General features: G+C 40.5%; 2 protein-coding genes across 3 annotated transcripts; both read left to right on the top strand.

Annotated features, from left to right (window-relative positions):
• Window positions 1-1,096: 1,096 nt before the first annotated feature.
• On the top strand, window positions 1,097-3,353 carry LOC306954917 (fatty acid-binding protein, liver; the record flags this gene model as incomplete). Its single annotated transcript, XM_079546122.1, has 4 exons — window positions 1,097-1,163; window positions 1,960-2,132; window positions 2,457-2,546; window positions 3,303-3,353. The coding sequence occupies 4 exons, from the start codon at window positions 1,097-1,099 to the stop codon at window positions 3,351-3,353; spliced, it is 381 nt and encodes a 126-aa protein (XP_079402248.1).
• Window positions 3,354-5,843: 2,490 nt separating this feature from the next.
• Window positions 5,844-12,198, top strand: SRSF10 (serine and arginine rich splicing factor 10; the record flags this gene model as incomplete). Of its 2 annotated transcripts, none has more annotated exons than XM_079546243.1 (6): window positions 5,844-5,908; window positions 7,669-7,799; window positions 9,474-9,569; window positions 11,194-11,356; window positions 11,678-11,728; window positions 11,901-12,198. In XM_079546243.1, 6 exons carry the CDS (start codon window positions 5,844-5,846, stop codon window positions 12,196-12,198), a joined length of 804 nt encoding a protein of 267 aa, XP_079402369.1. The 2 variants fall into 2 exon arrangements, with proteins under 2 accessions (XP_079402369.1, XP_079402368.1); XM_079546242.1 differs by having other exon boundaries at window positions 11,675-11,728.
• Between the last annotated feature and the right edge of the window lie 210 nt (window positions 12,199-12,408).

Raw genomic sequence — 12,408 nt, 5'->3', positions numbered from 1 at the left:
AGCCTTGCATGCTCCCTTCTAATAAAAACCAGAAGAGAAATAGGCTTCAGCATGAACATTTCCTCCACTTCAGGCATCTAGCTCTTTGTCTGCATTTTCTTTAAAATTACATACTAAAAATAACTGTGAAATTGTAGGAAAAAGTTCAGCATTGTTTTTCCTGTTGAAATGGAAGAATTACTGATTGGTATGGAGTAATAAAAGTTAACTTAGGAAGGTCGGCAACCCCTGGGATATGGGCTCTGTTTGAATTAAGCAATATAACTGCAAGATACGTAATCTAGTCAATGTCTTCCAAAATCAACAATCATTCTTGCACGGACAACAAGGAATATCACTCGCTATCTCTGGGTGAGGAATTCTTGGTGTAATTGGCGAGAAGAAAAATAATTCACGCATTCCATTTACTTCTTTAATTTCGGTCTCCAAGTAATGTTTTGTATTTAATTTTACCTTTAATGTTCCTGTGTATGGTGGCTATTGGAGAAAAAAAAACAAACAACCCTACATTTAATACAGATTTAGGTACACTTTACTGACATCTACTGGATGAAATCAAAACTGACTGCTCCAGAATGATTTTCTCTGCTATCAAGAAACTGGAGTACCACAATTCCGGAAGAAGCATTTGTGGCTTTATTTCCACCACTTAAGTTCCAACTGCTCATAGCGCATACACTATACGCTGTCCTATCACATGACAGTGATCATCTCACATCTAAATTATGCTATTGTATCTGAAGAAATAAAAAACATATTACAAATAGAAGTTGTACACAAAAATAAAACTAATTAATCAAGGCAACACTTTGCAACTATTATGAATAATTATCTGAGTTCAGTGACCCACCAATAAACAGAACATCCCAAAAGATTTGGTCAAGGTAGGACTCTGTAGAAAGCAGAATGAACGAGAGGTTATGATCATTGAGAGCAAATATGAGATTAATAAGTGTTACTTCGCTGTTAATAATTAGCTGATCATCTCGCAGTCTGGGCTGGTGTCACCCTTTCTATAAATAGCACCCGGAGGACCAGCCAGAGCTCTGACTGTCTGCTAGCAGCACTGCCCTCACGCTGCGCCTCATCATCCACAATGGCATTCAGCGGCACCTGGCAGGTCTATGCTCAAGAGAACTATGAGGAATTTCTGAAAGCTCTTGGTGAGTGTTAAGTTCTCAAATAATTTGCTCTGTTTGTGACACGTGCTTTGCAGACATCTTTTATTATAGTATTTCTACATTGTTTTTTTCTTTTGTTTGTGTGATAAACTACTCATCAGGTAAGTCTATTATGTCTGATTTGAAAAAGAAAAGAAACGATGACAAGTCCCTTAGGAAAGAATAAGTACAAGTAATAAAGTGTCTTATTTTGGTTAACACATGATGTTATAAATACATTTAACTGTAACCAATTTGTTAATGGCTTGCAGATTTTCAGTGCTCTTTAGCAGAGGGGCACTTTCGATAGCGCTACTGATTAATGTATGTGACAGCTACTCAGTAATCTGTAAAGAATCAACTTGGTGGTTATGATTTCATGGGTACCACATAAATAAAAATGCACTTACCTTCTTGACAATCATGGCAAAACATTCACACTTGAGTGTTTTAAAGCATGTAATAGATACTCAGTAGAATTAAAACTCAGTTATAGTTGAAAAGCCCAGTCCTGCAGCGCGATGCCTACACCAACCCCTTACTGCTAAAGGTGGTACTTTCAAGTCATGCTAAAGACGCACTGAAAAAGTACCTTAAGGTCATTATAGTGCCAAAATCTACACAGACTACGTGGAACGGAATGCTACGTCCATAGAGAAGTGAGGAACCCAAGACAGCATTTGCCTTCAACCTCGCAGACTATTTTCTGTTATTGGTTTGTACATTCTGCACCCTGATTTGCTATTTCATATAAATACACAAATCCATAATAGAAGTCCTTTTCTGTCTTTCTTCACAGCACTGCCAGAAGACCTTATCAAAGTGGCTCGAGATATTAAGCCCATTGTTGAAATACAACAAAAAGGAGATGACTTTGTCGTGACATCAAAAACACCCAAGCAAAGTGTGACTAACTCCTTTACACTTGGAAAAGAGGCTGACATTACTACTATGGATGGCAAAAAGCTAAAGGTAATGTATTTCAGAAACAGGTGAATTTCTCCGCTCACCCTTATACTTCACTTTCTGTTCTGCAATGAGATTTGTTTTTACCATTTCCGTTAGCAAAAGTAAATAAATAAATAAAAAAATAGAGCAAACGCATGCATTTTGACCAACAGAAATTATTATTCTAAAACTCTTATTAAAATACTCCTGCTTCAATCAACAGATGCAATTACAAAGCATCGGTGTGACCTGCATTTATTTCCTATCTATGCTAGAGTCACTTCCTATCCATCTCCTAACTGAATTTCAAAATCTCCACTGTTTTCTGTTTTCAATCTGCTTTAACAGTGCACTGTGCAGTTGGTAAATGGGAAGCTTGTGTGCAAATCAGAAAAATTCTCACATGAACAAGAAGTTAAAGGAAATGAAATGGTAGAGGTAAGTGATGGAAAACTATGGTTTATTAAATGCTGAATGAAAACACGTTCTCTGTTGATCAGCTCTTCGTGTAGGGTCAATATGTTCAAAGAATAGTGGCCCCCAAATGACTACATTGCTTGCAGAGCTCTTAACAGATGTGTAAATCTGCAAATTCAGAATTTTAGTATTTCAGACTAATCGCAGTGGAAAACACCAGTGTCCCTTATTATTCCTGTTATAAAAACTGGGTGCCCTGAATGACTCTCTTTTAAACAACGCTTGTACATTTAACGCATCTTTCTTAACAAGTGTTTATTAATTATTATGCTGGGGACAATTCTAAGCACTGAAGTGTGAATGGCTTTAGCTATTGAGCACTGCATAGGAAAACAAAAAAAAAGTGCAAAACACTATGCAAAAGAACCCCTTACTATTTGGGATGATGTATTTCCACTACAGGAAGTATATCTTTATGCTCCTTAAAACAGTGATTAAATGCAGCTGATAATGGCATTTATATTTAGATTACCCCTCTTCAGAACCGGTTTTGTTTAAAAAAAAAGAAAAAAGAAAGAAAGCAACCAGAAACATTCTTTGATACGAACATTTTTCACATATATTTAGGCAGACATTGTAATTTCTGTAACTAAACTGTAGAATGTTTTTCTGTGATAATCTGGATTTATAAATGAATTACAGAAACTTCTAATGACTTAACTATTAATAGCTATCCTGAAGCCCAAATGAAAAACAAGTTGTATTTGTCATCTACAGACTCTTACTTTTGGTGGAGTTACACTTGTCAGAAGAAGCAAGAGAGTTTAAAGACAGATCACCTTCTTTGTGACATCTTTACATACTTAAAATAAAGTGCACTTTCCATAAGGTGTGTCCATCTTTGCTATTGCTGTATAGTACAAAAAATAATGATGACTTCTACTTTCATACATAAAATCACTTCCCGTTACTGTAAGATTCTGTTTTCCCCAAGTATGCTTACAGATCTCTTCTATACCCACAACAACTGAGGTCTCCCTCTCAGACAACCAAAGCTGGACATAGTTGAAAAATGCTGATTTACCATAGTGATCATTGAGAAGGGACAGAAGCTGATATGTTTCTCACTTCCTTACCAGATTAATAAACATATTCAACATTAACTGCTTTTTATAGGAAAGTGCCATGTTCTACTGGAAATTCTTTTCTCTCTATGCTATTCAGCAAAAAAATGAATAGATACTTGTTTAGTTGACCCACACTGGGACTGCAGTGAGAACAGCAGTAACATCCTAAACACTGTGAAGTATTTAACAGTCATTACAGAGTGGCCCCTCGAGCCAGCCTACCTGGATCCCTCTGCATCGTCAGTGTTTGCTCTGCTTTGGCAGGGGGGTTGGACTCGATGATCTCTGGAGGTCCCTTCCAACCCCTACAATTCTGTGATTCTGTGCACCCTTTTCCAGACCTTAAATTCCACGTGAGTTAACATAACTAAAAACAGCATGGAAGCCAAGACGCTGATAAACTCAGGAAGACTTTTAAAGCATCAGGACTGCGGAAGGCCATGTAAGAGTTAGGCAAATTTCTGTCTGGAAACTGCTGTGTAACTGCTGCTAACCACACAGTGACATATGACAACACAACTGTTTTCCAACAGCATGCCTGCAGAACAGTGAAAATCTTCAATGATCAAATGCTCTGTTAGTAAGTTGTAGGATACAAAATAAGAGATATGCCAGCTTGATTTCTGAATGACTTTAACTAAATCAGATCACTGGACAGAGCGCTTCCAAAGTTACAAAACCGTAATTCTTTGCTTTTGATTTGACATAAGATAGGGTTGACATTAAAGCAAAACGCACATATGTGTGTTTCTTTTTAAAATAAACACCTTTAAAATAAAGGTCTCAGTGGTGTTCATGGACTATTCAGACATTCCCTGCACACTTGAAAAGATGCTCTTCCTATTTGAACTCCTCTCCAAAGTTCAGGCTCAGTACAGGACTGCCAGAATCGAAAGGGGCACTGCACTCCAGACTGCAGATACATCACGTTGAAAATATCACATACTAAAGCATATTCATTCATATATGGAATATAAAGTGATGTCATTTTAATTTGAAGGCACCAAAAAATTATTAAATTCTTCACAGTTTTCAGGACGTCACATTTCCAGCAACTGTGCCCATCCAGTCAATCCAACATTCTTCTGCCTTGGGACACCAAGGATGTGGGAAAATCCTCAGCACTGTTCTGTTGGCAAAGCCGCCCAAACCTGATGACTGCGGCCGAGTTGTGAGCTTTATCCTATCGCTGGCTGGTGGTACCGATCCCCATCTGCATCGCCTTCTGCAGAGGGCTTCATTTGAATCTTGATGTTAGTACTATTTGGATCTTGTTGAAACTGCTCATTTGCAATTCTAAAAGCTCTAAAGGGGTAACCCTTGCAGCAGGAGTTCCTACCCTTCAACACTCTGCACCCTTCGCTGGTTTCACTGCTTATGTGTCTGCAATAGGAATTTTCCCCGTTTTACCACAGATGTTTTGTGTCACGCACTCCCACATAACTCTGGTCTCTAACGCTCTCCTGGCTCGTGTTCCTGTTCTTTTACAGCTCGCGTACAAACGCAGCCCCTTAACGTGCTGACACACGGAGCCCGTGGAGAGCAGGGAGAGGCAGGGGCTGTTCCTTTTGTGTCTGTGGGTCTGAAAACCCCTCACCACAGCAGGACGCAACACAGCCTTCATGCTGCCTGAGGTAACGAATTCAGCCACAGAATGAGTTTATCGGCACAAGGACCATTAAATGTCAGCCACAGAACTACCTGCTTTATTGTTCTCGTCAAACAAACGACTTAACTGAAAAACGGCCGCTCGCCTCCGCGCACGGCCCCCCCTACGGCGCCCCACCCGCTGCCACTTCAACAGCAAACAAGAAGCGGACCGCGCGCTCCCCCATCTTGGCGCGGGAAAACACAGCCCTTCCTGGAGAGGCTCAGAGCGCATGCGCGGAGCCTGCAAGTGGGAGGGGTCCTCTCCCGCATGGGCCGCGAGCGTCTGGTGGTCGCATTCTGCGCATGCGTGAGTCGAAGCCGCACGCGCAGTAAGGGCTGCGCGGGTTTTGGCGCCCGTGGCTCCTTTCTGCGCGCGTTCTTCTTCGCGCGGAGTTCTCGCCGGAAGCCCTGCGAGAAGTCTCGCGAGAGGCGGCGGGCGGGCGGCGGTGGCGCTGCGTGCTGCTTGGAGGGTCGCCTCAGCCTCGGCTCCCGCCGCGCCCGGGCCCCGCAGCTCGCCGCCCCTCGTGCCGCCGCCGCCGCCATGTCGCGCTACCTGCGCCCTCCCAACACTTCGCTCTTCGTGCGGAACGTGGCCGACGACACCCGGTGAGTTGGAGCAGGCGCCAGCGCGGCGCGGGGGCTGCGCAGGCTTTCGCGGGCTCGCCAGGCCGTGCGGGACCGGGCCGCCCACCGCCTCCCCGCGGCGCCGCCCTCTTCTCCTCCACCTCGCGCTGATCGCTTCCCAGGGCCTTGCTGAGAACAAAGCTCGGCCGCCCCGCGGAGCGCCGCTACCCGGGGATGGGGGAGGGGGACGCCGGCAGCCGCCAGGCTTTGCGGTCTGGACTTAAATGGGCGGTGCTGCCCGAAGGCGTAGCGGTGCCTTCGTTATGGACGTCCCCGAAATTCCGCGCGCTTCGTTCCGTTACTGCGGTAGTTGCCGCCCGCTCGATCACGCTGGTTGTTACGGGCTGCGGCCTCCGGTGGCGCTCAGTGGGAGGGGAGAGACGGAAAACGTTTTTCTCCGTAATAATTATGTTGTAGCAAAACGTAAACGTACGTGCAGGGGCTTAGGGGAGAGATCTTCGCAATGAGCGAAAAGAATTAAAAGGAATCCATTGCACGTGGCTGTCGGAGTATTGGCGTTCTCCGTTCCGTTTCTGCGGCGCGGCGGTTCTGCTGTTGGTGATCGTGGGGTTGGTGTGGAAGCCGTTGCGAGGTCTGGCTGTGTAAATCACAAGCCTGAGCTCTCAGACCTGCTGCCCGGAAGGTTGCACAAAAGGTGTTCAGTTAACAGTGGCGTAGGCATGGCTGAATGAATTAGGAACCTCATGACCATAAAGAATATAAGTAATTTCAAATTAAAAGTAATTCTTCTTGCACGGCTTTTCTTTCTTCTTTGCCTGCAGATCATTTTCTTCTAGAAGTCATGGAAGAAGGCTCGTTTTCAAACTTCTTTTTTTAACTGACAGTGCTCCCTTTTAGGCTTTCAGTGTAAGCTTACTTGGCTCATTCCTGTTAGAGATGGTTCCATTGTGAGACCTTGAAGCTGGTTGTTATAGCTACCTTCTGCTGTCATTGATAATGTACAGTGTAGTTATTTTTCCAACAAATGTGAAAGAGGAATAAGCATCAGTAACTCCTTGATGTAATATTGTGTTTACGTGATGTGAGTGTTTCCCTATTGTCCTAAAATGACACCAGAAGATATGAGTAAAGACGTTCCTCTGTTGAGGAGACAGCACTTATTTCAAGTGCTGTCACAAACTTGTTGAACAGTTTTGTCTTCTGCTCTAAAGCCACATCTTTGGGACAGTTGACCTAAGGGCATGAATGGTTTCTCACTCCAGCTTTGTTCTTTGATGTGGTTGTAAGTATTGATTATTCCATAGAAGTCAGTAAGAGTGACAAAGTTATTCTTGTGCTTTTCCTTTGGACGTTACAGCTCATGTTTACACTTTGTAAAATCAATGTTAATGGTTAGTATAATAATTGTTAGATTCCTTTTTTCACTTTCTGCCCACCTTTGCATTGAACTGGCTTGGCTACTGTGTGTCACTTCTCATCTCTGTTTACATTTATGTTGCTGAGTTGTGCTGAGCACTGATTTCAAAATACCGAGGTTATCCTAAGCATCCTGAACCATGGTGGTGATCTTGGGCAGCCTGGCGCGTTGTTTTAGCAATGAACAGCTCATACACTTCCCCCAACATTATTTGCTACGTGCATCTTCTACCATCCAAAAAGATGAGTGATTGTAGATTTTATATATATATATATATATATATATATATATACATACATATATATAATTATTTTTTAATACCTTAAATAGTGGGAAGACATGTAAGATATTTGTGATATTCTAGGTCTGAAGACTTGCGCCGTGAGTTTGGTCGTTATGGGCCTATAGTTGATGTATACGTTCCGCTTGACTTCTACACTCGTCGTCCCAGAGGATTTGCTTATGTTCAATATCCTTTCTTCAGATGGCTGATTAGTGAGGGGTGTTGAAGTTTGAAATTCAAGTTTGTGTAAGAGGTAACATATCTAAATGAAAAAGCAGTTTACTTTTGTGTTGTTTCTGATAAGTGTCTTATATGTGTCTCGTTATTTTTTTTAAGATTAACTTTTCTCAAATTGTCTTTACCTTTTTGCAAAACTTAAGTCCAGTAATATATAAGCCTTCTTATGTCACTGAAATTGATATTATGCAATTGAAATGAAAATTTATCACTGACTCAAAATTGTCTACCAGGTTTCTATTATAACTGGTACGTAAGTAAACTTGCGCTTAGCAAACTGTGGCTAGTATTTATTGTTAATTTAATAAATGGGAACTGGAATCACTTGATCAAAAGCAGATTGTATAACAAATGAGGTGAACTTTCTTTAATATTGTCCCCTAATTTACTGTCCTCTGTTGTTGCCTCAGAATGTAAAGCTGTACAGTATTGGCGACCCCAAAGAGAAAGCATGAAAGAACCTTTAGAGTAGAGTTCAACAATTGAGGCAAGTAGACAAGCCAAAGACCTCTTAAGGATCAGGCTTGAAGAGAAGGGACAGTTTGGGAAAAGAAAAAATAAAGAAAAGCTGGAAGAAGGACAAGCCATAATGGGAGACAAAGCTTCGCTTTATCTGCAAAAGGGGGAAAAGGTTGTTTTTCAAAGTTAAAGATAAAGCCATCTGTCATTTTTGGCCAAGCATCTCATGACAAGTCCTTCTGACAAGCCCTTAAAGAGTTAAAGGTCAAGATGAAGTTGAATGGTGGCCAAGCTTAAAGGAGTCATACCTGATGTATCCTACAGAATAACAGTTTTTCTTCTGTTTGTCATGTAAGCACTAATTTTGATGAATGATGCTGGTTTAGTCCATTGGCAAAACCTGTTACATTGTGAGTGCTGTCATAACTGTGGTCTGGAATGAAAGTGCATTCATTCTTTGGTAATGGAGATACTTATACCTGCCACTTGATAGTTTGTTTTCTGCGTAGATGCTGCTGCTGAACTGAGTTACTGTGAGAAGAAAGGCATCTGGCTCTTTGCCCCATAGCCGGAAGGTGTGTGAGTTAAAGTGGCAATCAGTCTCACAGATAAAAATTAGTAATTATTCTGTTCCTGAACGTTGGAGCGCAGGGGCTTCAGTGTATGCCTTTATCTCTGGCTGTTGAAGGTCTGTATGTATCTCCTTGGCATTATGTCATTTAAACGTAAAACAACCAGTGGACAAAAAGGAAAGCATCATCCCAATTTTGAAATTAATAGATAAATATTGATTTCTATTGTTTGTGTGCCTAGCAACTTCAGAACTAAGATTTCTTTTCAGTAAAGTGAATATAGTGCAGAAAGTTGAATCACCATTAGCAAATAATGCATTTTTGAGAAGGATACAGTTTTCTTCCTTATGAGTGGAAGAAGAAAAGTTAGGATATTGCATAGCAATTGCTTGCTGATTGGTAAGTTCGTGGCTGCATTGTGAGTTTTTAATTTTATTATAGGAAGTCTCAGGTAATTGGTGGTTAATTAAAAAAAAAAAAAAGCTGCAGTACTTACTGCTGTGAACAAAACATTCAGAAATAACGGCCTGTAAAACTAGAAGATAACTGATTTCTTCTCAATACTGAATCTGTAAGCTACTCAAATTCTCAAGTACCTTAACACTGCCACATTTGAAGATGTCCGCGATGCTGAAGATGCTCTCCATAATTTGGACCGAAAGTGGATTTGTGGTCGGCAGATAGAAATCCAGTTTGCACAGGGCGATCGGAAGAGTAAGTGCCTCCCTGGGTATTTCATCAGATCATGGCTTCAGCCATAATGTTTAGTGCCAGATGACGTTACCCTTGTTATTAATTGTTATGATACATTATTGCTGATATATAAATAGTACGTGGTTGTGGGTTTTTTCCTTTTATCAAAGGATGTTTTGTATTGAAGGCACGTTATTAATGTATCCTGGCTAATTAAAAACAGCTAGCTAAGTGTAACAGTCACCATGATCTAATTCTTGCTACTCGCTGAATGTACTTAAGAACTATCTGTGCAGCTGTCAAGCTTTTTCTTTTTTTCAGGAACACACTTTCAAAAATGTTCCCTGTCAAAATGAGTAACCCAATTTTAATGCATTGCAATGTTTATATTGTGGTTAAGTGTGTTCTTGATTCTTTGTTGACGTTTCCCAGTGCGGTCCGGTTTCCAGGATTGAGGTAAAATCTTCATTTTCATTTGGTTTCAGGAAAATTAATTTCAAAGCATCTCACTTCAACTTGAAAAATAAGTCTTGTTTTCTGAAGAAATAACTGTTATGTATTTTCTGTTACTTACGAATGTATTCATAAGTATAGGTAGATACAGATATATTAAAGAGAAGATGCTTTCAAGGAGCATAAGACATGGCTACCTACTGGTATAGAGCAGAATTATAATAGTCATGTGCAGCTAGTTAATAAAAGTGCCTTAAAGATTTTTCAGTTAAAACTATCAAAGTAGCACTTGAAACGTGCACAGTTAACTTTTACTGAACTCAATGGAAATGATGCTCTGCACAGCAAGCATCTGTCCTGTATGTAAACATTGGGATTTCTTTTGAGTTTCTGAACAAAAAAATTAGCTAGTCTGTTTTAGTGTTGTCAGCAGGAGCTGTTAAATCATGGAAATGGTAGCTGCCAGTACAGGTAGCGCTCTGTACAGCGTGGTGCATTTAAATCTGTGCTTTTTTTGTTAAGAAAGAAGACTTCTGATTTGTGTTCTATCTAATGATATTAATATTGATGTTACAGGGTGAAGTGCGTTGTTATATAGGGGAGAGGGATCCTTGTAGGATCAAACCTCTCTGTGTGACTTCATCAGTTGCAGCTTCTGTATAAGTTGACTTTTAATAATTAAGACTGTGGATCAGGTTTAATGCGTGGTACTGTGTTTAATTAATTCACTGTTAGCTGCTTAGGTCCATTTAGGAATGCTGGGACGTTTTGCTCATGGTTTAGTTTTTCAGGCAGCCTGTCACTCTTTCCAGGTGGCCTGAAATCACATTACAGAAACAATTCTGTGTTTCTGGCTCTGTGAAGCATTCCACTGTTGTTACTGTTTGTGCTGTTTTTTTCTGTCTTCCTTTGGGTTGTTTTGGTGGTGTGGGGGTTTTCTGGGGGGGTTTGTTTGCTTTCTTTCTAGGACAGTATTACTCACAAGGCAACAATGCTTTTGTCCAGCATTTAAAGCAGCAAAATGCAAGTGGCTTACTGCAATCTCTGTCCTTTTCATAAGCGCCTTTGTTAGAATCACTAATAGGTTCTCTACTAAATGTCAAATGTGTGGATAGCGGGAGTGCTGTCACTAAAAGGGAAGTAGGGTACTTAGAAAACTTTCAATGTTAAATATTGTTGTTGTTTTTTCCAGCACCAAATCAAATGAAAGCCAAGGAGGGGAGAAACCTATACAGTTCTTCTCGTTACGATGACTATGACAGATACAGGCGATCTAGGAGCCGGAGTTATGAAAGGAGACGATCTAGAAGTCGCTCTTTTGATTACAGCTATAGAAGATCATATAGTCCCAGAAAGTAAGTGTAGCGTGTGTTTGGCTTCAACAGCACAGCAGTCTCTTGGAAGAAAAACACCACATAGGCTGTTTAATTGTTAAAAATCTTGAGTATAGGCTGTTTAATTGTTAAAAATCTTGAGTTTTCTTTTTTGTATTGTCTTGTGGAAGTTATGTGCTTGCATGCTGCATCAAATCAGACACTGAATGAAATGCTTTTGTGGTTCATCAAAAAATAACTGAAAAGCAAATGCATGCTAAAAAAAAAAAAAAATATTAATCACTTGTATACATACATAGGTATTTGTCACTGTTTACTTTTTCTGATGTGCCTTTCTAGCAGTAGACCTACTGGAAGACCTCGTCGTAGCAGAAGCCATTCGGACAATGATAGGTAAAATAATTTTTACGCTTTTTACATTGAAAAGTAGACCATTGTATTCCCTAAATGTAGGTTTAAAAAAACGTTTCTCCTGCAAAAAAATGGTAAACAATTTTTAATGTACTAGATGTCTAAGAATAGTGTTTTTACATTCAAATCTCCTCTCTCCCCTTTATTCTGATAGGTTCAAACACCGCAATCGATCTTTTTCAAGATCTAAGTCCAATTCAAGATCACGATCCAAGTCACAGCCCAAGAAAGAAATGAAGGCTAAATCACGGTCTAGGTCTGCATCTCACACCAAATCTAGAGGCACTTCTAAAACAGATTCTAAAACACACTATAAGTCCAGCTCAAGATATGAAAAGGAGTCGAGAAAAAAAGAACCAGCTAGATCCAAATCACAGTCAAGATCACATTCTAGATCTAGGTCAAAATCCAGATCAAGGTCTTGGACTAGTCCCAAGTCCAGTGGCCACTAATAGTGAGTCCACGTTGGTTTTAGGCATGTAAGACTCATTTACACACAGTTCAGTTTACTTAAATTATCAGGAATATGATGTTGCAACAGTGCTAAAAAAAATCTTTTCTTCGTCAGTTTTCCCTGTAGCAGACAACAATGGTTAAAGTTTAAAACAGTGTGGAGCAGCCACTGAGACAGAGGGAGAGAGAGAGAGAATGTCCTCTTGGTT

The sequence above is a fragment of the Tetrao urogallus genome (assembly GCF_951394365.1).
Source record: "Tetrao urogallus genome assembly, chromosome: 23".
In the NCBI taxonomy this organism is placed as follows: domain Eukaryota; kingdom Metazoa; phylum Chordata; class Aves; order Galliformes; family Phasianidae; genus Tetrao; species Tetrao urogallus.
The sequence above is the reverse complement of the archived record's forward strand: the minus strand, read 5'-3'. Positions and strand labels throughout refer to the sequence as shown.